Source organism: Pleurodeles waltl, chromosome 9, assembly GCF_031143425.1.
Source record: "Pleurodeles waltl isolate 20211129_DDA chromosome 9, aPleWal1.hap1.20221129, whole genome shotgun sequence".
In the NCBI taxonomy this organism is placed as follows: domain Eukaryota; kingdom Metazoa; phylum Chordata; class Amphibia; order Caudata; family Salamandridae; genus Pleurodeles; species Pleurodeles waltl.
The window spans coordinates 991,461,267-991,486,381 of record NC_090448.1 but is presented as its reverse complement, the minus strand read 5'-3'; the positions used below and the strand labels follow the sequence as shown (position 1 = coordinate 991,486,381).

Genomic DNA, 25,115 nt, shown 5'->3' with positions numbered 1-25,115 from the left:
CCTCTCATGGCCATGCACCACAATTACTTGTAAGGTTTGCCCAGGTCACACTGCAAGGACAGTACAGTTTTCTAGCTAAAACCACTGAAAACATGGAAAGAGGAACAGTGGATAACTACAGTTTAGCATCAAGGTCTGATTTCTGAGAGATGGAAGCTTCAAAGTTTGCTTCTCAGTTCTTGAGAAATGGCATTGATGAGGATTGTTCAAAAACTGAATGCACATAACTAAAATAGTGGGTACCGCCCTCTAATTCTTCTGAGGAACACAAACAGGAGTCACAACTCTGCGCTGGAGCACTTTAAGGACTCGCGGCTTCAGCCAAGTCCTTTGGCCTCTCAGTGACCCCTCGTCCCCATTCTGCCTTTCTCCCTTTTCGTGGCTGCAGAAAGGGTGTGCCAGTGCACCAACGCTATGCCAGCCACCGTCCTGCGCAAGCTCCCCAAGCCCTGTGTGGATGTGGATGTGCTGAATTCCAAACCCATGGGTCTGTCAGCCAGAAGTCATCCACCACCAACCCCCGGGCAGCTGCAGCCTCTAAGCCCTCCTTGTCTCCTAATAAGGGAACATGGCTGCCCAGTTGGAGAGAGGATACTTCACCATCTCCTCCACTGGCAGTCCATTACATGGGACAGGTGGGTAATACAGATCATTCGGAGGCGTTAATCCCTTCCGTTTTAATCATCCTCTCCCCCATACCACCAACACAAGAATGGCTGATGGCTGGCGATCACCTATCCTTACTCCGACAGGAAGTTACAGCTCTGTTGGTCAGGGGAGCTATAGAGAGGGTTCCGATATCAGAAGTAGGTAATGGTTGTTAGACCTGCTACTATCTGATCCCCAAAAACAACAAGGGTCCTCGCCCTAATCTAGACCTCATAATCATCAATCTCTTCCTCAGAAATGAGAAATTGAGGATGCTCTCTTTGGCTCAGGTCTTGTCTGCCCTAGACCAAGGAGGCTAGTTGGAAGTGTTGGACTTGCAGGATTCGTATTTTCATGTCCCCATCCTGCCAGCTCACAAGCGTTACCTATGGTTTAAGGTAGGCATTTTAAGTTTACCGTGCTCCCCTTTGGCCATACCAGCATTCCTCGGGTGTTCACCCAGGTGATGGCGATGGTCGCAGCTCATCTTCAGAGATTAGTGGTGTCAGTCAGTGTCATCGACCACTGACTGTAGAAGGTGGGCTCGCCCCAGGCTGTTGTCTCCCACCTTCAGCGTACGGCAGACCTCCTGCATTTCCTGGGGTTCACTATAAATGTGCTAAAGTCACACCTGACTCCTTCTCAGATGCTCCCTTTCATCAGAGCAGTTCTGAGCACAGAGCATTTTTGGGCTTATCCTCCTGAGCAGCTAGTCCAGGATATTCAGGCTATGATACTGATCTTTCAGCCTCTGTCCTGGTTTTCAATGAGAATGACTCCGAGGCGGCTGGGCCTCATGGCCTCCTGCATCCTGGTGGTGAATCATGCCAGATGGCATAGGCGGGCATTGCTGTGGGACCTGAAGTTCCAGTGCGCGTATGATCAGGGGAATCTCTTTGACATGGTCCATATCTCGGAGGGAACTGCAAAAGACCTGCAGTGGTGGTTGACAAATCACAATTGGGTCAAAGTTAGACTGCTTTTCCTTCCCCAACCAGATCTGACAGTAGTGACAGATGCATCACTCCTGGGGAGGGGTGACCATCTGGAAGAGGTGGAGATCAGAGGACTCTGGTCTCTGGCAGAATCTGGACTCCACATCAAATTGCTGGAGCTCCATGTGACCCAGCTACCATTGAAAGCATTTCTTCCCTCTGTCATGGAGAAGTTAGTGCAGGTGTTAATGGACAACACCACCGCAAGTGGTACTGCAACAAGCAGGGCGGGGTGGGGTTGTGGACTCTTTATCAAGAGGCCCTGCATCTCTGGACATGTCTGGAACAGAGAGACGTAACCTTGGTGGTTCAACACCTGGCAGGCTCTCTGAATGCCAGGGCGGGCAAACTCAGTCATCCATACCTAGCAGATCACAAGTAGCATCTCTATTTGGAGGTGGCACAAGGACTCTTTCAGCAGTGGGAAAAGCCTTAGTTACATCTGTTCACCTCCAAAGAGAACATGCAATGTCAGCAGTTTTGCACTTTGGATTATCCCAAGTGGCTATCGCTCAGAGACGCTTTTCATCTCAAGTGTAGTTCAGGCCTCCTGTATGCATTTCTGCCCAGACTTCTCAAGAAGATCAGGAACGACCGGGCCCAAGTCATCCTTGTGGCTCCAGACTTGGCACAGAGACTGTTATACCAAGCTTCTGAAAATGAGAATCAGTCCTCCAATCAGGCTGCTCCTTCTGAATGATCTTCTTTGGTAGCAGCAGAGGAGGATCCTTCACCCAAACCTGTCAACTCTCAGTCTTCTTGCTGGGAGATTGATCGGTGACAGTTGACATTCTTCGGCTTTCTTCCTGAAGTCTGTAATGTTACTCTGGCAGCCAGGCGCCCCTCTACCAAGACGGTATACACCTGCATTGGCAAAAGTTTGTATTGTACAGAAAAGTCTATCAATCCTCTTTCTGCCTCTCCTTCTGATATTTTTCTTTTAATTCTTACCCTTGCCCAGTGGGCTTTGCTATCTCTCTGCTCTGTCTGTCATCCTGTGGCTGTCTGAGCAACTCTCATTATTAAAGTCCCCTATTGTAGGTAGGTTTCTCAGAGGGCTTGTACATATGTTTCCCACTTCGCCTTTTATCATGCCTCTGTGGGACCTTAATTTGGTTCTTACATACCTTATGTGTGCTCCCTTCGAGCCACTGCATAATTGTCCCCTCCAGCTGCTTACCATCTAGACAGTCTTTCTAGAGGCAATAACATCTGCCAGAAGGGTGAGTGAGCTGCAGGCTTTGTCATCCAAGACTCACTGTTTGACTATGTTTCCAGACAAAGTGGTGCTTCGCACTATGTCCTCTTTCCTTCCCAAACTGATGACCCCATTCCATTTGAGACTATCTGTCACCCTCCCCACCTTTCACACTTCTCCACATCCCTCTAAAGAAGAGGGGCAACTCCACCCTCTGGACCCAAAAAGAGTGTTGTCGTTCTAAGAATAAATGCAACGCGTGCAGCAAGACAAGCTGCTGTGCTGCGTTGTGTGAAAGGGAGTGAGCAGAAAAGTTCAGTATTTTCTAAGATATGGCACACTTCTACTCTCTCCTAGCGCTGGCGTGCTGTGTGCTGCCTAGCACCAATGCAGGCACCCTTGCATGATGGTGCAAGGGTGCCTGAGCTACAAGCAGATTTTTTTTGTGCAGGAATCGACACCTTCCTGCAAAAAAAAAAGAAAAAAAAAACAATCCTTAGAGACATATTCCTCTTTCTATGTGTGCAGCAGAAGTGAGCACCATGGAAAAAGGAAATAATGAGGACAAATAAAGAAATTAATGTATTTCTCCTCGTTATGCTTGTATTAGGTAAGTGCACCATTTTGCATGCAAAACCAGGTCTTTGACAGCACTCTTACACCTTCTTGCAGAGACAGCACTTTGACACATTCTCTTAAAGGCAGGACTCTTACACTCTCACACAGCTCTAGCACATTTAGATTTTCTTTCCCCAAACATAGCACTCTTAAAACCTTTTGCAGAGCCAACGCTTTCACAGCTTTGCTTAAGCCATGAATGTTCCACCCTTCCAGAGGTCTAGCTCTCTTACACCTTCCCAAAGAGTCAGCACTCGTACACTTTCTCTCAAAGGCATGGATCTTGCATCCTCTCAGAGAGACAGCAATTTTACGCCTTCTTCCTGCCACAGGACTGTCATTCTCTTCCAGGTGGAGTACTCTCACTCCCTGCCGCACAGACAGCACTCCTACACCCTACCCAGAGGCAGCACTCTCACATCTTCTTAAAGACCTGAATTTTCCACCATCTCAAAGAGACATCGACATCTTATCTCAGAGGTATAGCTCTTACACCTTCTCTGAAAGACATCACTCATTCACACTCTCAGAGGGACACCACCCTTACACCTTCTCAGTGAGATACAACATATATCCTCCCTCAGAGACTTTACTCTTAAACCGCCTCCATGAGACAGCAATCTTACACCTTCTCTTACAGACATGAATCTTACATCCTCTGGCTGAGACAGCACTCAGATACCCTCTAACGTAGAGAGCACTCTGACACCTTCTCCCAGAGACAGGCAGACAGCACTCTCAAGGCTTCTCCCAGAGGCAGGCAGACAGCACTCTCAAGGCTTCTCCCAGAGGCAGGCAGACAGCACTCTCAAGGCTTCTCCCAGAGGCAGGCAGACAGCACTCTCAAGGCTTCTCCCAGAGGCAGGCAGACAGCACTCTGACACCTTCTCCCAGAGGCAGGCAGACAGCACTCTGACACCTTCTCCCAGAGGCAGGCAGACAGCACTCTGACACCTTCTCCCAGAGGCAGGCAGACAGCACTCTGACACCTTCTCCCAGAGGCAGGCAGACAGCACTCTCAAGGCTTCTCCCAGAGGCAGGCAGACAGCACTCTCAAGGCTTCTCCCAGAGGCAGGCAGACAGCACTCTGACACCTTCTCCCAGAGGCAGGCAGACAGCACTCTGACACCTTCTCCCAGAGGCAGGCAGACAGCACTCTGACACCTTCTCCCAGAGGCAGGCAGACAGCACTCTGACACCTTCTCCCAGAGGCAGGCAGACAGCACTCTGACACCTTCTCCCAGAGGCAGGCAGACAGCACTCTCAAGGCTTCTCCCAGAGGCAGGCAGACAGCACTCTCAAGGCTTCTCCCAGAGGCAGGCAGACAGCACTCTCAAGGCTTCTCCCAGAGGTAGGTCTGTTACAGCTCCCACAAGTCCAGCAATCTTACACCTTTTCCCAGAGACAGCTCTTTTACATCCTCCCACAGTGCCAGCACCCTACACCCTCTTGAAGAGACATCGCTCATAAACCTTCTCCCAGAGACATCCTCGCGCGGAGATGACTCTTCAACTTTTTCCCACACACAACTCTTACAGTCTCTCACAGGCTCCGCATTCAAACTCCCTCTATCATAAAAACAGCACTCTTACACTCTATGCAACAGGCAGCACTCTAACATCTTCTCTAAGACATTGATTTTCCACCCCCACTGGTCCTGCACCCTTGCAACGATCACAGAGACATCTGCCTGACAACTGCTCTCAGCGATATGACTCTTACGCCCTCCAAATGTCCAGCACACTTAGATCTCCTCTCAGAGACAGCACTCTTATACCCTCTTGAAGAGATACCACTCTTACACCTTGTCACAGAGACATGACTCTTACATCATCTACCAGGGCTAGCACTCTTACATCTTCTTCTTGACGTATAGATATTACATCCTCTCACAGAGAAAGCAAACAGCACTCTCACACCCTCTCTCAGAGGCAGGGCACTTCAGCACCCACAAGGTAAACACTCTTACACCTTATCTCAGATACAGCACTCCACAGGAGTCTTACATCCTCTCTTAGAGGCAGCACTCACTCCCTCTTCTGGAGACAGCACTCTTACCCTTTCAAAGAAACTACTTTCTTACTCCTTCCACGTGCAGGACTCTTACAACCCTCTCCCAGAAAGTGCGCTCTTACAACTTCTCCGAGGCTTTTTCATAACTAATGCTGTAATTCTCTTTCTTTTTTCTTCCAGGGAAACCTCCTAACACAGAATAAAGTGTCTGGTGCACTGTGCATATCACAGCCTTGGCCTGGGATGGCCCGAACCATTTATAAGGATCACCAACGATACATGGAGACCTACCTTGCTCCTTACCCAGGTGTGACTATCAGGGGCACGTGTGCGTCATGATGGAAATGGGTGGAGTACAGATTATTTGGGTGGCCTTTTCATGCTCAGAAGGGGTGTTCTTGATTTTTGGTGACTGTGATCATTTCAGTTTTAGTGTACTCATTATTTCATCTGTGTTATAGAATGAAACCACAAAGATATGACTCTCCAGTCAGTGTTAGAAGTAGCAACTGGCACTCACCACTTGGAGACCTATCTGAAGGCAAACAGGACTCCAACCAAACCCCCCACCCCTCACCTTTTAAACCTTTGCAGACATAGGGCCTCATTATGAGTCTGGCGGTCGGAAAAGCCAACTGCCAGACTCGCAGCGAGGAAACTGCCATGGCGCTGGTGGTCTCCCCACCAGACCCATTACAAGGTTTTCACTGGGCTGACCGGCGGAACCCAAGGCTTCCACCGGTCAGCCCAGTGGAAACTGTGCTGTGGCATTGGTCTTGGCTCCGCATGGAGCCGAGCTGAGGCGGGGTGTCTGCCATGAAAAGGCTGGCACAAAGTGGGGTTGTAATCAGTCAGGCATCACTAAGGTAAGCGCCGCCATGGCCGGTTACAAGCCTGACCGCCACCACCCTGTTGGGATCCATGATCCTGGCGGTGGCAGAAATCCCCTGGCAGCCCGACCGCCGGGGTTGTAATCTGGCAGTCGAACCTCCAGGAGTGCAGCGGTCCGACCAGCACCGTGGGTTTGGCAGTCCTCGGACCTTTAAACTTGTCATAGGGCCCATAGTAAACAATACCTGCCCTAGTTCCTGCCTTTAACTATAAGATGGGGGGAAAATAACTATTCTTTATGACGATCCTCCCAGTCTCAATCTGATGTAATGTTACTATAGGACATTGAATGTCAGTTCACCACCTGATCCTTAATAGTCAAAGGGACTAGCAGATAATGTATGAAAGAGACTATAGCAGTCTGCTTAAATAACCACTTAATACTAACCAGACATACCTGCCAAGACCAGAGAAATCTGCTTCAAATTGCCGGTGGTCACCGTGCATGAGATGGAAACACTTGCCACAGGTTCAAAACAAAGACAACACACTTCCAACCGTATGCCCACTCAGTGTAGGGTGCTACTCCGGTGCATAATAGCTTCAGCACCACAATGTGGGGTAGTAAGCATTATATAAGTGGTATAAAACAATACAATACAACAAGAGGGGTTCTGCTTTCCATGGGTATCCCTTTCAGTGCAACACAGGAGCTAAGTGGGACGTGGCACGGAGGTGAGTAAGCTTGACTTGGGAAGAGGTGGTTGCGTGCAGTTGCTTCAGCTATATTGCAAGTAACATTATTAAGTTCAGCATGTCCACTCACTGTAATCCCTGAGATCTGTATATGTTGTCTTTTATGTATATTTTTGAGTCGGGATACCTTTTGATGAGCTAAATGCTGCTAAGGTCAGCCCTAGAGCTCTAGGCAGTCCAGTGCCTTGAGACTGCCTCTTGTAATGTGCTTAAAGATCTGTCTCCCTGCATTCTTGGGAAAGTTGTCAGTGTCAAACCCTGAAGTCTCTGCCTTCCCCAAGTGACAGGAAATGAGGGAAAATTTGTCTACAAGCTCCCACATCTCTTTCTACCTCGCTCTCTAGCACTTGACTCTGCTAATAAGGGTACAATTTGCTGAGAAAGAGGGAACAGGGAGGCTCTACTTCCAGACGTTTTAGGAGATGGTAGAGAACAGCCTGATACATTACTGGGACCTTTTTGTCAGGTAGACATATCACTCTCTCTCTCTCTCTCACGGGCGGTCTTCCCTGCTGCCCCACTAACTCACGATCTCATCAGGCGGTACTCGGAAAACTGCTGATTGAGGACGTTCTCTTCCATCGCTGACTCCTTGCAGCCTAGTGATCCTGATATAATTCTGGGACCCTTTTCATTCAGTTGAGTGAGCGTCAAGGCCAACTCATTACTCCTGGCTTCATCTATTTATTTAATCCCTCGGTGCTACCTCAACGATCTGCTCTTGCTCCATAAGAACTCGATCAGTCCTGATGATGGCCCTCAAATTTTTATGGGCGGAAACGCTATCAATGATCATGGCAATATGGACTAAATATCTATGAACTGTTTTAGTGTCTGAAATTTGAGGACCTATGAATTGTATGGAACTCAGAAACTTATATTTTTATACTATTTTCTTTGTATCATACACAATAATGCAATAGATCTTTAGCACTCACTGTGTGATCCCCCGAGCACAGATCACTTTTTTGAAACTCCGTTTGAATCTGTAATATAAACAAGACTTCAAAGTCTATAAATGGGTCCAGTTTTCCTTACCTGCACTTAGATATAGTCTATTAGTGATCGATTGCGCTATAATGCAATTGTAATTCAATGTTCCCCACAAAACCTCTGTTGTTCATATGCCTCTGGTTCCAGGTGGTTTTTGGGCTGCCCTGGCCCCTTTTCTATATCATTAACTTTCTGCCAGGTCACTCTCACTGTCACATCTGTGTTTCTGACTCGCTGCAAGCTCTAGTCCTTCTGTCAACCTCACCATCAGCTCTGTGTTTCATACTCAGGGCTGCGCTCCAAGGTATCTGTTTGAAGTGTGTGCATTACAAGCAACTAACATGGCCAAAAATAGCTTGCATATGATAGCAGGATGTGATGTGGTATATTATAGCAGTGTGCAATATTGTGCTGTGTGTCAAGGCAGTATGTGATATGGTGTGGTATTCCACAGCAGTGTGTCATAGTGCGTGTTATTTGAAAGCAGTGTGTGGTAGGGTGCGGAACTTCATAGCAATCTGTGATAGGGTGCGGTATATAACATCATCGTGTAATTGTGTGTGATAATTTATGGTATATCCAAGCAGCGCGTGATAGGGTGTGGTATAGCACAAACGATAGTGAAAGGGTGTGCTCTATCAGAGCAGTGAGTGATAGGGTGTGTTATAATACAACAATGCATGATAACGTGGAATATCATAGCAGTGTGTAATAGCGTGTGATATATCGTAGCAATGTGTGATTGTGTGATAGGGTGAGGTGTATTACGGCAGGACATGGTTTGGTATGGAATAAGATGTGATACAGTATCCTATACTGTTGCAAACTGGATATATAAAGTGTAGTATAACAAAGTGGGCTGTGATGTAACGCAGCAAACTGCTGAGCCTAGGACACAGGGTTCTTCCTTGTGGGGTGCTCCCAGTTTTTGCAGATGGGTTGCTCCAGGTCCCCATTAAGTAGTCTTTTCCTAACTCCTGGTTTTCAAGTGCCTTTCCAGTACATAATTGGCTGTCCTCTTCTTCTTAAGTGAAATCTCTGGGTTTCTCTCTCAACTCCTTCCTCAATTTCAGACCTCACATTAACAAACTGGTGCGTACAGATTTGTGTCCGCTTCAAGCTGCTGCTACCTCCAGCTAACTTCCGTTGCACCGTCTGAGCCCTTGCTCTTTCAAGACTGAATGGTGGGTACGGTGTACTTTCTGGTTACCCTTGTTCTTGAATCTTCCACTAAGATAACCCTGCCAAGTGCCATGCATCAGGGGTTAGACTGACACATTTTAGTGCTGGTGTCCGCATCACTGCACTTAAATGCATAGTCATGCATTACAAGCTCCTAGCGACATGACACGGCACTACAGGCAGCTTTGCATGATATTTGCATTTAAATAAAGTAGCCAACATGCTTACCGTGTGCTTCACTCTCTAGCAAAAAAGAGCCAGGTCCAGGTTGTGGAGCACTGCAAAGATACAGAGTAGGCTAAACTTTTTTGTCTGCACCTCAGAAGGTGCACAACTTTCCCAGACAAAGTCTTCGGGGAGAGGAGGATTAACATCCCTGGATAAATAAATATAAATGGGCTATGCAATTACAAAAGTATTAGACTAAAAATTGAGTTATCCAGTTTGATTGATTGATTAATTACTTTATTCGATCACATAAATATGGATCGTAAAAGACAAATCATAAAAATACAAACACAAAACAAATTAAAAAAAATAATTAAAAAAAGTAACAAATATAAAAACAATTGCAATTGATACTGTCAATTAATCCCGAAATTACCCCACAACTAGAAAAGGTAGGCCCACTGCAGCTCAAATACTTGTACGCCATCTAAAAAGCATAATTCAAATATCATTGGTTTACACATTAGAACAGGTGTTTTTAATAATGATCCAACCATACTGCACACCAAGGTCCCCTCAAGATGTTGAAGGAAAGTCACCGCAGCTCTGCATTTGCTGATCCTTTGGGCTCGTAATAAAGTTATCAGGTGATAAACAGCTAGAGCATTCTGCAGCAGCTATGTTAGCCTCCCATAATGGTAGGGGTTTCAATTTTAAATATTTAGGGGCATGTATATAGAAAAGTGGTGCATCATTCATGATGCGCCACTTTTGTAGAGCCTCATTGCATCCCCCTAACACCACCATGTGTGCGCCATATTTACAATACGCACACCATGGCTGTCGTGTCCACATTAGCATCATAATTTATGGTGCTAATGTGGCACTTTGCTGGATTAGCCCCATAAATTATGAAGCTAATGCAGCAAAGCACAAGGAGGCCCATTGTTTTCAATGGGAGCGTCATCTCAACGACTGCCTTAGGCAGGCATTAATAATGCAGTGAAATCTAGTAAATTTCACTGCACCATTTTTCTGTGCCTCCCTACGTAGGAACGCCCCTGGTGCAGGCATAATGTGGTGCAAGGGTTTACAGACTGGCGAAATGCTTGCACTGCACCACTTTGTAAATATGGCGCTTGGGAAATGCCATCTTATCGCCACATTTGCATGAAAACAAATGATGCAAATGTGGCGCTAGGGGCATTATAAATATGCCCCTTAGTACCAAACTTTTCCACTCAAGGTAAGTTATAGACATTACAGGCCGTATGAAGGATATATAGTGATATTGCAATGGCACGTGGAACCCCTTACTCAGGGTCCTGATCATCTATGGACTCTGGCAGGGGCGGTTAGTCATTAGTGTGAGTTGTCACTGGTGACGCTGCATCCTGTCGCCAGGACCATTGCTTGGTTTTACTGGCCAAAAAAGTGTCAGTGCAGTGCACTTATAAATACAGTGAAACCAAGCAAATGTCAAACATAAGCAATGTACAGCCTTGGGAGCTGTGCTAAGCGATGTTCTTCACTTTGCTGTCTGCCCAGCCTGGTGTACCCTCACATTTCATTATTCCACACCTATGTTCTTTTTGCTTCACTTGTTACCCTTGCATTATCGAAATGTCTTCAAGCTCTGCAGCACTGCTTTCATGGAACTTTTCCAATGTATAACAGGGTGTGGTGTACTGTGATATATTGTGTTGTGGGATGTTATGGCCTAGCATATTGCTGTAGGCTGTGTTATACAATACATAGATATATTGTACGATATGGACTCCTGTTGTAGATTATGGTATGTTATATCATGGGGCAGTAAGGGAGGGCATACTGTTTTAGACTGTGGTATATTATATCAGAATATTTAGAGTATGGTATAATGCCACGGGGAATGCTACATTGTAACACAGAATACTACCGCATTATGTGGAAGGGTGTGGCAACATGTTGTAGATTTTGGTATGTTATATCAGGAGAGGATACTATTGAGTGTGGTATATTATAGCAGGATGTGTGGTGGAGTGCAATAAGAAGAGTACATTACAACAGGATGTGAAAGGTTGTGTTACCCTTTTGTAGATGGAGATATATAATATCAGGAGGTGATAGGGTGTGACATACTGTTGTTCAATGTAGTCTTCTACCTCAGGATGTAGTAGGGTGTCACAGTGTGCGAGGCAGTGTTGTATCCCATAATACGCTATCATGTTATAGCGGAATGTAAAAGAGTGTGGTGTCCTGTTGAAACCTGTTTTTTATTGTATCAGGATGTGATACAGTAAGGCATTCATTTTTTGACTGTGATTTTGTATGTCAGGAAAAGATAGTGCATGGTTTCTCATCGTGGACAGGTATATTACAGCAGAACGTGAAAGTCCATAGTATACTGTTGTACACTGTGATACACAATACCTGGGCATGTGATGGTGTGGTGGACCAATGCAGGATGTTATGGTCTTTGGTATTACAGATTGGTATGTTATGGCAGGATGTACCAGTGTACTGTTGAAAATTCTCGTATCTTATAGTGGATGTGACAAGGTATGATTGGTGTATATTTCAAAGTACAGAATGCAATGGCTGAGCCATTATTAACAAGCATCACTTTGTGGACTTGTTTTCTCAGGGTACTTCTTCACTGGAGATGGGGCTTCCCGCTCTGACGAGGGATACTACCAGATCACTGGCCGTCTGGATGATGTCATTAACGTGAGCGGACACAGGTTGGGCACAGCAGAGATCGAAGATGTAGTGGTAAGACCTAGGTGTTGGTAATGGACGATTAGGACCAGTTTGGGTTCCCTCATGAGATCAGGTAGCATCTAAAATAAATTGCTTACAGACGCTTTCTTCTAGAGAGAGCTTAGTTCACTGTCCATATTTAACCACTTGCACTTAGGTTTTTCTGTTCCAAAACCATTTGGCACCTCTGTATTTGGGATTAACATGGAGTGATATTTTATCTTAAATTAGGCCCATGAAACAGGTGCTGGAATATTAGGTGCCTTTATGAAGAGATCCACACAATGCATGCCTTGTAACACTAGATCTCCACTATGGGGTTACCCATAGGGAACCAGATGTGTAAATTTAGCTATAGATTATAGGCCACCTGAAAGAATCCGTATTTGTCTAATTAGTTGTCAGCTGTTGGGTCATCCACAGGGATCAGGATGTATAATAGAAGTTTGGCAATATGGGCGTATCCACTGAGATCAGAATGTATAACTTAGGTCTCCACTGGTTGTTTCTCACAGTGATCAACACCTGATAAGTTAGCTCTGCACACGATGATTATCCAGATGCCTCAGGATATAAATCATTGTATGTGAGGGTCCTCCACTGCGATAGCAAGTCTTCAGTACATTTTCACACTTGTTTTCAAGGGCCACAATCAATTCACTAGTGTGCAGAATTTGGGGGGTCCTTTAGAGTTTAGTGGAGAGGGAGTATTGCCATAAATCAGCGGTGCACCAGCCCTGCTAAACCAATGGTTACTCATCCCATTTAGGGGTAGCAAAACCACTGGGTGTACCGCCCACCCCCACCCCTCCAGTATTTCACATTAAAATAAACTCCAGCATATCATGTCACCAGAATATCATGGCCAAAATATTGAAAATGTAGTTATTTAGGTAAGTATAGGTTTACTTTACCGAACTCCAGATCTATATCCCTTCATGGCAGATAAGGAAAATGCTACTTACCCTGTAAGCATCAGTTTGTAGCATGTAGTGCTGTAGATTCACATGCTTAGAATACCCCTACCATTTAGAGTTGAGCTCAGAGATTTCCACGTGTTTTTTCTTCAAAGAAGTCTCTTGAGTCACAAGATGTGGTGTGATAGTCCTCTTCATATATATTGCCCATGATCAACTGAAGTCAATAGCCAACAAGGGGTGTCATTCATAAAACAGAGTATACTTAATCCAGATATTTAGGCATCTATGACATATGAAGCATTGAATCAAATCATAAGAACTAAACCCAATCAAATGGTTCACTGTATTAAAGCAAATTCACAAATCAGTTGAATTGGATACACAAAATCAATCAAGGATAACAAAAGGAATGAAGAAAATAAATGAAAAACAGACGTACAAAAATAAAGCTAATGCATTCAGTTTATGCATATTACAGAATAAGATACATTAGTAGTAGTACGGAGAAAAGCAACCAGACACACATATGTCCAGTTTGTAATTTGTCAATATTGTTACAATAATCACAAGACAAATGTTTGTCAACTCAACTCTCCAAAAAAACAACAACAATTAGTTGATTCTGTTACCCAATCTTGCAAGAGATTATTGTCAGGAGTGTCATCCCCTGGCTAAGCCAGGACCTCAAAGATAAAACGAAAATTAAATATTGTTTTATCTTTCAGCTGCTAGCTCAGCCATCAGCAGGTGCAGGGAGGGGTGGGGCTTGGCCACAGGAGGGGGGAGTGAAATCTGTGTGCTAAGTGTGCATGTGTGTTTGGCTGGCCGTCTCAGGCTGGCCAAACACACATGCACATTTAGGTTTCTCCAGCCTGGCTGTGCTACACAGCCGGGTTGAGAAAACTGCACATACACCAGGAAGTGTCTGAGTGGCAGTCCAAGCCGCACAAACCAGTCTGGATGTCGCTGTCATTCTGGGTTGGGCTTGAGAGCAGTGTCATGATTGCTGGGGAGCCTGTGCTGGTGTTCCAGTGAATGCTGGGACACCAGAAGAAGAGCAGAGGAGGATTGCGGCAGGTGGCGACGGGAACAAGTTTTTTTTTATTTATTAATTTTTTATACTCCCCCTGCCCCCTTTTAACCTCCCCCCACCTGCCCCTCCCCTTGAGATTTGCAGCGACCACCGCTGGTTATTGGGTTACCCTTCCTTGGTAGCACATTGCCCATGGGCACCGTCTCTATGTTAGAATGTTTTCGCACAAGTGAGGGCATGTATATAGTGTCAGTGTGGATCAGGTGTGTGAAGCTCAACTTACAGTAAAATACAGTAAGAGATCTACAAAAAAGCACAGGCTTCCGGGGAGGAGGGTGTATGTCTGTGACTCTACAGCATTACACACTACAAACAGATGTTTACAGGGCAAGTAGCATTTTCCACTCATATTGAGTGTAATTGCGGATAAACATGCTTAGCATGCACTGTAAAGCATTGGCCTCCAGAAGTGGTGGCTAGCATGTGCATGCTATAGATGTCTGAAAACCGATCCTTAACACCTTTTGGCTTACCATGGCTTCTTGACTTGCCAAGGTATCCACACAGTAATGCTTGGTAAAGATGTGTGGTGTTGGTCAAGTGGCCGCCTTACAAATATCTACAAGAGGTATGTTACCTAAATGCCCATGGTCACTCCTTTTACTTTTTTAAAAAAATTTTTACAAGTGGAGTGTGCCCTACGTGGAATAGGGTTTGTGATAGCAAGTCTAGATGTATTTCATTATCCATCTTGCTATACCTGGTTTGGAGATGGTGAGGTTTTGCATAAGCAACAAACAGTTGATCACATTTATGGAAAGGCTTGGTCCTGTCAATATAATAAACAAGAACTCTTTTGCATCTAATATGTACAATGGCCTTCTGCGACGGAGTCTGCGTGTGGGAAAAAGACTGGGAGCGCCATGGCTTGTTTAAGATGAAAGGTTGAATACACATTAGGGAGGAATGGGCAGTTCGCTATTGTCTGCGAGAGGTACTGGCCACCAGGAAGGCCACCAGCTAGAACATGACTTATGAGTGCATGAATATAGAGGTTCAGGGTTCGTGACATGAGTCTGGTGAGGAGTACATTGAGTTTCTACATGGGCGCAGGAGGCACTCTAGGGGCTATAACCCTCTTGAGGCTCTCCATTAAGGCCTTAACAACTGGAATTCTAAACAGGAATTAGTTTTTCCTGTTCTGCATGAAGGCTGCAGCTAAGTGTAGATGAATGGAGGTGTAAGCGAGGCCCGCTTTCTGCAAGTGCAAGAGGTAATTGATAATGTCCTGTACCGTAGACTTTAGAGGGTCCAGGCACTTGGAAATACAATGGTGAATGATCCTTTTTCATTTTGTTGTGTAACAAGCTTGTATAGTGGGCTGTAAGCTGGACATAGTTGTGTGGGAAGGTTGAGGTGCTCAAATTCTAGGACCTCAGGTTCCAAACTGCAAGATTGAGACTGTCCAGGAACCAGATGGTTGACTTGACCTTGCCTCTGTGTGAGAAGGTCCGGCCTGAGTAGGAGTCTCTTGTGAGGCCCGATAGACATATCTAGTGGAGATGAGTACCATAGTTGTCTAGCTCAGATTAGAGCTTCTTGAGTGTGAGTCAGTGAAGTTTGTCTGTTTCCTTATCACGTTACGAGGCAGTGGGAGAGATGGAAAAGCATAGGCAAATATCCCTGACCAATCCACTGACAGTGCATTGCCAATAGACAGTGGGTATTGGTACCCGGAGGTAAAGTTTAGGCATTTTGAATTTTTTGTGGTGGTGAACAGTTTATATGCAGGGATGCCCCAATGCTGGAATTGCCTGCGTACTACTTGCTAATGGACTTTTTGATGCATCCTGCTGAGCAGTTCTGCAAAGTTATTGTCAACCCAGCGGAAGATCCTCCGCAAAGAGGCAAATGTTATGATGGAGTGCTCCACACCATATCCCCTGCATTGACTGAGACAGTTGAGGGGGAGTGTGTGCCACCCTGTTGCCCCAGAGTTGTCATAATGTCTGGCTTGATAAAGATTACGTTGCCTGGAATGACTTGTAAAAAGGCCTTCAGAAGTAAGTGAATGGCTAGCAGCTCCGGGTAGTTGATGTGGCAACCCTGTTATTGGAAAGGCCATATTCCCAGTACAGTCATGTTGTTGAGAAGCACACTCCCCCCGTAAAAGAGGTACTTGGGGTAATGGTTACTTGTCTTATGGGGTCTGTAGAAAGGGTGATCTGCAACAATTTGTTGGTGTTCCACCACTCCAGAGAGTGATGAGCCCTGGCCTGAATAAACAATAAATCTTCCCAGTGACCTTGCAATTGAGACCAATGAGCTGCTAGATACTCATGATGGCGCATATGAAATCTTGTGTGGGAGACTATGGTAGTACCCCAGGCCATCATCCCTCCAAGGTGCATCACAGTTCTTTCTGTGAGCTGACAATTGGGCTGAAAAAGAGGTGACAACTGCTGAAAGATCTCCACTCTCTGCTGGTTTGTGCGAGCTTTCCCTGTGACTACATCCAACAGGGAACCTACAAGTTGGATCTGCAGAGGTAGTAGGTGGACGTTATTGACTTAACCTCAGGCTGTGGAGCAGGGTCACCACTATTTGTGCATGGGCTAGACACTGCAGCTTGCTGCTGCTCTTGATTAAACCAATTGTCGAGTTAAGAAAATACATGAATGACCTCCCTTTGCAAACGAGCAGCCACCACGACTAGTCATTTTAAAAACAGCCTTGGGGCAGCCTTGGTAACCCCTACAGGTAGTACTTTTAATTGGTAGTGTTGTCCACTTATCACAAAGTGAAGGTACGGTTGGTGTTGATGAGCGATGGGTATGTGAAAATAGGAGTCCTTGAGATTGAGCACGGTCATGAAATCACCCCGTTGAAGGAGGGGGGTGACAACTTGCAGAGTTGTTGTGCAAAAAATGTCTTATGTAGTGGTTGAGAGGCCTGAAGTTGGCGACCCGCCTGAGAGAGATGTCCTTTCTGGGGGTGAGAAAGTAAAGAGAGTAGATGCCATTCCTTTGCTGTTGTGGGGGCACCCTCTTTATGGCGCCTTTCTGTCGGAGGGCATGCACTCCTTCCAGAATGGAGGGGCAGGTATTCTTTGCTGAGAACAAGTGTATGGGGTGGGATGTTAGGAGGGGTTGTGTGTAGTTCAAGGCAATAGTCGTGTTGGACCAGTGCTAGAATCCACTTGTTGGACATAATTCGGTCTCAATGAGAGGAAATTGTGTATTGTTCCCCCAACAGGTGACGAGTGATTGGGGGGAGGCAGTGCAAGTTACTGTTTAGAGGTGGGTACTTTTATGCTGTAGCCAGTTTTGCCTTCATCCCTATTGTTACCCTTTTAGGACCCTCTGTTATAACCCCACCAGTTTCCTGCTAGAAGTACTGCTGCTGCTTCTGGTAGGAATGCAGTTGCTCTGGCAACATTGCCACCCCTGGGCTGCTGTTTAAGAAAAGAATCCTTGTATGAAATGGTTTGAAGCCCCCCTTGGAGACTACTGTCTTTGTATCTTTTTCATTTGTTTTCATCAACCTGAAGTCTGAAAGGGTACGCCCTGTCGAATGAGAGGTTGAGGAGATGTTGCTGAACTTTAGGTTGGAATTCCGAGATTATAGAGTCAGGCCTGAGGAAAATGCTAGTATTATTTCACCTAGATGCTGTTTCCAAGGCATCTAACTATACAACAAATGTTGGTGTTAAAAATGACTTTGTCCTCAGACGCTATCTCTTCCCCTCGTGTTCTGTACTCCTCTGAGAGATGTTTAAGGAGTTCATGCATCTCTTCCCACTGATCCCGATCATATCTTCATTGTGGGGTCAACCAGTTAGCTATATGCTAATGGGTTGCAGGGCAACTGCTACCCACGTACCCGCTGTGCCAATCCTTTTGCTCTCCCTGTCTGGAAGATCAGCATTGATGTATGTACTGGCAGGCGGTGTGGACTACCAGAGGGTTGGGAGGAACCTTGCCCTGATGTACATCGAGTCATTAGACAAGGGTTTGCATTTATATTCAACCCTTGGAGTCAGAGCCCTCACCTCTACAAGATCTTTAAAATTGTTGGAAAGCAAATATTAACATGCCCTTTAACATGAGCGAAAATTGACTGTACGCTTTGATTTGGAAAGCGCCTTCACAAGGAGGGAGTTTGTAATCCTCTTGGGTGACATGCATGTCCATTTTATGAAAGATATTGTGGTGTCATTGGGGGTGAGGGACTTGCTGGATAGTGCTCTAAATCTGGATTACCTGGGGTGCATAAATTAAAAGTCATCCCAGGGAACATCAGTGTGACCTGGTCGTTAGGGCTGAACATAAGCTTTAAAGGGAAAATAGGGGCTGCCTAAATATGAGATAAGAGACCCCTCTGCTCACTCTGGAGGAGGCAGTGTGAGTGGTGTGTATGGTCTCTAGGGAGGGAGGCTTGGAGGAATGTTCCCTCTTGGCTAGGTTTCTCTTTCGAGGAAGAGTGACCCGCGGCACCATTGTTTTCACTGAGATCCTGTCTGTAACAGGGTAGATGAGCTACCTGACATCAAATGTATGTTGAAGTTTGTCGAGGATCAGAGCCTCAATGTCCTGGACTCCAAAAATTGACTGAGGTTTTGAAGACAGCTTTGCATTTGTCTTCGAGGATGGATTCGGCGTTGATGAAGATTTAACCATTGATGGGGTCTTATGCACAGGCACAGATGGAGCCTTTGGTGCTTCCTTAAGTTGAAACTGATGGTGCTCGGTGTCCTTAAAGTGGCTCTAGCTCAATGGTGGTGGTTGTGGATGCCTTTGGTGGAGGCTTACTTGGTTCTGAAGCTCTTAGCCAGTGCCGAGCAGAGCCCAAAGGCAGTGGGAGCCCTTGCCTTTTCTTTGCATCTGTGCTTAGGGATTGATGCCTGACACCTGTGCGAGCTCTATCTTGGCATAGGATAGGCCTGGGGGGACTTATGGCATACTCACGATCATGGCCATCTTGGATTTGATGCGTGAGCTGCAAGCCTCTGGTGTTGCTGCATCGCCCTCCATTTCCTTGTAGTTAGACTCAGTCAAAGACACTGTCTCTGGACTGGGTGTCAGTTGCCTGGTCAGGAGACCAGATGGGCCAGCCTCTTCATGTTGTTCAGCGCCAAGGGTATCTTCTTCACCGAAGATGTTGGGGGTGTTGGAGGATCTCTGTTGGCACATCCTCTGATTTGCCCAGCACAGCTCCCTTTGGTATTTGAGTGTCTTCTTGGATCTGAGGATGAGACAGGAGTTGTCATGAGGTGGGGATCGATACAATGCATACACTTTGCAGTGGTCCTCCTATAAGTATTATGAATTACAGTGAGGGCAGTTTTGAAAGGGTGGCTGTTCACATATGCACAGTCTGACAATGGTGGACTGGACACAGCACTTGGCCCTTGACACCTGGAGCATTGATGGTGGCCTTCAGTGCTGTTAAAGATCTTCACGCATCAGGGGCTCGAAAGGACTGGAGCTTTCTCGAATTTCTCAGTCTAACATGAGGTGGGTGCCAATACGAAATGTACAACCAAAGGAAGAGTCACACCGCATCTCATGACCCGAGAGACTTCTTCAAAGAAAAAGAACTTGCAAGCATCGGATTGCAATACTACATTGCAGAAGTTTGCTAAGCACCTACCTTTTTGAACCTTTGTTTGTTTTAATATTTTCTCTATGATATTCTGGTAGCACGACATTCTGTAGTTGATATCTTGATATACAATCCTGCTTGCTGATCCTCAGCCGGCTCCACTAACCAAAACCCATTACTTGGTGACCTATCTACCACTGGGAAGGCAGGTGATGGTAATAGTCGACCCACCCTATTTAGATAGAAGTGAGCATCACTAGATTTCCCTGCCTGGGACTGCCATGCAAAGACCCCCTTGAAGCAGGAAAACTCCCAACATATGAGGCACATTAAGGTTTTTGTTTTTCAACAACAAACCCCTGTTTCAGGGGTTTGTTTCTGGAAAATTATAAACATTTCAAAGATAAGCATAGTGACCATTCTGCAAACGTTCACAGCCCTTACTGCAACTGCTGCCACTCGGAATTATACATAGGTTGAGTGTTCCTCCACCAGCGGAACCGACACTTTAGCCTGCCTGCCTCAAAACAAGCCTTTTAGAAGGAGGCATTCAATGGCATTTAGTAAGATAATGTACATATATACACAAGAATTGCAGTCGCTTGGTTTCCTGTTATACTATCGGGATTCTCATATTTACATCATGTGAAAAAATCAACACATTCACTCAGTGTCCCGTAATATGATAACATGAGTCTGAATCCCACTGGTATAGCTATGATGCATGACTTGGGTAGGGGCCACCTTTAGTTACCAAAATACCCACCCTCTGAAGAGGCAGTTCAGCTGAGTAATGATGAAAGAGCGAAAGAAAAAGAGTTGGGTGGAGGAAGACATGTTCACCAAAGAATAGGGTCCTTGTTCGTGAAGATGTTCAGCTAGCAGTAATTTATCTCATGGAAGGTGTAGGCCCACTTGACTTAAATGCCTAAGTATACTTTCAATGTGTAGTTGTCTGAGAACCAGAAACTATCTGGTTTCTGCTTGTGATTGGCCAGTTCCTATTACTAAAGGCTGACTTGGTCTCTTCGCAGAATCAGCACAGCTCCGTGGCAGAGTCGGCAGCTATTGGCTATCCCCATGAAGTGAAGGGAGAAGGTAAGTAGAAAAAGGTGAAGGACGGCAAACATAATAAACGTGAGCAGGATGGTGTAACTAGGAGATGTAGAAGATGAGTAGGGAGGGTAAGATAAGGAGATTTAGAACATGAGTAGGAGGAGAAGATAAATAGGACAGGTAGAAGAGTAGGAGGAGAAGATAAATAGGACAGGTAGAAGATGAGTAGGTGGGGTACGATAAATAGGACAGGCAGAAGATGAGCAGGAGAGGAAGACAAATAGGACAGGTAGAAGATGAGCAGGAGGGTAAGATAAATAGGACAGGTAGATGATGAATAGGTGGGTACAAAAAATAGGACAGGTAGAAGATGAGCAAGTGGGGTAAGATATGTAGGACATTTAGAAGATGAATAGGAGGGGTAAGATAAATAGAAGATGAGCAGGAGGGATTAAGAAAAGTAGGAGATGTAGAAGATGAGTAGGAGAGGGTAAGATAAGTACAAGATGTAAAAGATGACTAGTAGGTAAGCTATGTGGAAGATAAGTAGACGGGATAATATTAGTAGAAGATGAGCAGAAGGGAGTAAGGTAAGTAGGAGATGCAGAAGATGAATAGGAGGGTGTAAGGTAAGTTGCAGATATAGAAGATAAGTAGCAGGTTATAAGATAAGTAGGAATGTAGAAGATGTGCAGGAGGGGGTGCGAAAAGTAGCGGATGCAGAATATACGTAGGATGGGGTAAGATAAGTTGGTGATATAGAAGATCAGCGGGAGAAGGTACAATAAACAGTGGGGATAAGTTAGGTACGAGGGATAAAAGGCCAGCAGAGAGGAAAGATAATCAGGTTGGTAGGAGGGGTAGAAGTAGAAAAAGGGGTAAGAAGAGTTAGAGTACAAAGGTAGGTGACCAGGGGGTTTCATGAGCAGGGAGGATAGACAGTGAGATGGAGATGTAAGATAAGTAGACGTGTTAGAAGGTGAGCAGGGGTAAGATACATAGGTGTGGTCGAAAGTGAGCAGGGGGTAGGATATGTTCGAGGGAGTAAAATGTATAGGAAGGGGAGAAGATAATCAGGTGTAAGATCAGTAGGAGGGCTAAAAAGAGAGGGTGGTTAGGATAATAAAATAAGTAAGAGGGTAGAAGGTCAGCAGGGTGTAAGATAAGTCAGAGAGGCAGAAGGTGAACCTAGGGGGATAAGATAAGAGGTTATTATAAGAGAAGAAGGTACGGAGCAAAGATAAGCCAAGCAGGAGAGGACAAGAGGCTGCAGGAGAGAAGATCACCAAGATGGTGGGTTGAAGAGGAGTGACTAGGGCAGGCAGAAGCAGCACAAGTTAAACCAGAACGGAACGCCTCTATTACTAATGCAACAAATAAATCAAATGAGGGAACAGAGTGCACCTTACAGTCTGACTTTTTACTTCTGTGTTTTTTGAAAATCACAATGGCAGTTCCCAATATCATCCTTTTTAGGGTGCAAAGCCCTTGATTCTGTTGGTCTCCATTCTCACTCTCTGCCATTCTCCAGGTGCCTATGTCTTCATTGTGTTGAAGAAAAGTTCCAACCTTCCACAGGAGCAGCTGGTGCAGGAATTGAGAGAGCTTGTGTCTCAGAAGATAGCGAAGTATGCAGCTCCAGATTTCATCCAGGTAACCTGTGTGCAACCACCATATCGAACAACAAAATAGCCAAAGTCCTGCCACTGGATCACACCTTGTTAACTCAAGCATCCAACAACCAGAGCATGAGTAGACCACACAGGTGTCCAACAACCAGAGCACAGTAAAATAAGCGAAGCCAACATTCAGATCACATCTGGGTACCACAGGTGTCAAAGAACCAGCTCACGACTAGGTCACACATGTGCCCAACAACCAGATTGCAATAGAACATCTCAAGTCCAACCACCAGATTACAACTAGGTAACTTGTGCCCACAAATCCGATCACAACAAAATAAGCCAAGGGCAACCTTCAGATCATATCCAGGTAGCACACGTGTCCAAGAACCAGATCACATCTAACGGTCTTAAGAACTTCACGGTTACAAGCAAAACACTCATCTGATCGTTAGCGCAGGTTTGCGTCAAAAAGTATAAATCAGGGCATTAATGCGCTACTGTTTTTGCTGACAGACTCTTACATGGCACTTAATGAAATATTGCTGTGGTTGGTGGGCGTACTAAATACATAGTGGCCTCTTGCTCTGTGAAGAATAAAAGTGGCAGTCAGTGGATAGTTTGGCGCCGCATGCCCATGCATTGGTTACTCTAGGTTGAAAATATGGCTTATCCTGTTGTTGCAGTTTTGATTCTTTAGCATCATAATATGCACCAGAGATCTTCACTGCCTTCTGAACAGATCCTGATCACTTTAAGGTCCTATGCTTAATTTACAGGCCCTGCCCAAATCCTCTTGTACCCAGATTCTAATGCTTTTTGGTAGAGCAATTGTCACTTATGTGAAGCCCAGCTTCAAATAGGAGTGTTAGCAAGTGGCGTTGGGCCTTACCTTGCATCCTGAATACTGGGTTCTAAACCTGGCTTCTGCACTTGACCAAATGTCTTGTTACTTTAGGAAAACCATTTTCTCTCCCTGCAGTCTATTGTCTGGCATGGTCCCAGCTCTGTAATCTGGTTTCAACAAGAACCCTCATAAACTTTGCTGTTCTATATACCACCTGAGGATGCAAACTTATTTTTGAAAAGTGAGGCCATATTTACATATTAAAGACTTTTTTTACAAGGAATGTTCTCACATGAACCCTGTGACCCCAAAGTTGTAAATGTGCTAATTAGAATTGGTTCAGCTACAGTAAAACTGTGTTCCATTACCATCCAACGTTTTTGTTGTACATTGAGCTCACATTCCTTTAGTCTAAATGATTACACCGTTTTTTTGGGCTATCAGACATTTGTGCCACTTAACTCATCTTTGTGTTTGTTGATATTTGTACAGGTGGTCTACTGACTCTCTATAGACATTCACTTTCACTGTCTCCTAAAACAGGTTGTAAGACGTCTACCCAAAACACGCTCAGGCAAGATCATGCGTCGCGTCTTGAGGAAGATTGTGGAAAACAAAGCCAATGAGTTGGGAGATCTGACCACTCTGGATGACCATGAAGCTGTGGAGGAGATTGTGGCAGGCCATGAGCGGCTGCTGGAAAAGCACACTCAGCGATAGTGCAGAGCCCATTGAGGTTGCTGAAACATCATCCGGTGGCAGGCGGAGTATTGGAAAGCTATTGCCATCTGCCTCTAAAGCTACCCTCCCATACATTAACAATGAGACAATCACCATCTTGGTACCGTGTATGGTACACGTACGCTCCAAACTTCTGTACAACATTAAGGTGCGGAAACTAGGATTCTGTGCCCATCGACTTACAAGGGAAATATCAGAAGAGCAACTGGAATGCTGAACATATGTAATAAGCCCCTCATCCCAGAGACTAAATAATCAAAAATTAACCGAAAGTGCCACATTTGTGAATAATGGTAAAGTGATTGCTTGTCACAGTGAAGAACTTGCGATATGTCAGATACAGTTCAACAAGATCAGGGCTGCTGTCGCAGTTAGCAATTTCCATTAAAAGCCATAATACCTAGTAACTTGCTGTACTCTGGCTGAACGGGTTTGATGAATTGTCCAGTGAGTGGGGAGAGGGATAGAGGGTTTATGGGGGGGTCATGCAGACAAATCAATTTTCAGGTGTCCTAGTAGTACAGATATCATGATGGGATTAGATCTGTAGTTCAGACTGTGAGATTCTACTTGCTAAACATCTCGATTCAAATAAGCGGAACATGCATCTTTGCCACTTAAGGACCAGCTTACATTATGGACAAATGACACGGATTCTCAAACAAATCTGTTCAAACTATATTTCAACAGTGTACAGAAAATATGCAGCAATTATTTAAATTATCTAAATTTACATTTGATAAAGGCCGTTAACCAATATCAGTATTTCAAACATATTTATATTTTCTCCTTGGAAGTAATGTGTTTTAGTTCACTAATAACCTATTATCTAAACCCCCTTTCCTTTATTAAAAAACACACACACACACACACCCCCCACCCCCTCCCCCTATAACACAAGGTGGTGTAGGGTTGACACAGACATTCTCTCAATAATCAACCGTGTACATTATCTACGATGTACATAATCAAAGCAATTTCCATTTCTGGTGCCTCTTTCTAACCATAGCCAAGGTGATAGTGGATTGCTTAACGTGGATTTAAGTTTATTATATTACAACTGCATCCTAGTTATGATTTTTTTATTAAAGTAAACTTTTTCGAGAGCAGACAGTGCCCATTTCCAACTAAGGGGTGCCTTCCATCAA

General features: G+C 45.1%; 1 protein-coding gene across 1 annotated transcript in view; it reads left to right on the top strand.

The window, feature by feature from the left end:
* LOC138260219 (acetyl-coenzyme A synthetase 2-like, mitochondrial) overlaps positions 1-24,374 on the top strand; it is a 164,244-nt gene extending 139,870 nt beyond the window's left edge. Inside the window, exons 10-14 of the mRNA XM_069208500.1 lie at positions 5,653-5,779; positions 12,029-12,156; positions 20,736-20,799; positions 22,289-22,410; positions 23,770-24,374. Of these exons, the coding sequence (XP_069064601.1) occupies positions 5,653-5,779; positions 12,029-12,156; positions 20,736-20,799; positions 22,289-22,410; positions 23,770-23,946 (618 nt within the window). The 3' untranslated portion in view covers positions 23,947-24,374. The remainder of the gene's footprint in view (positions 1-5,652; positions 5,780-12,028; positions 12,157-20,735; positions 20,800-22,288; positions 22,411-23,769) is intronic.
* Positions 24,375-25,115: the final 741 nt, after the last annotated feature.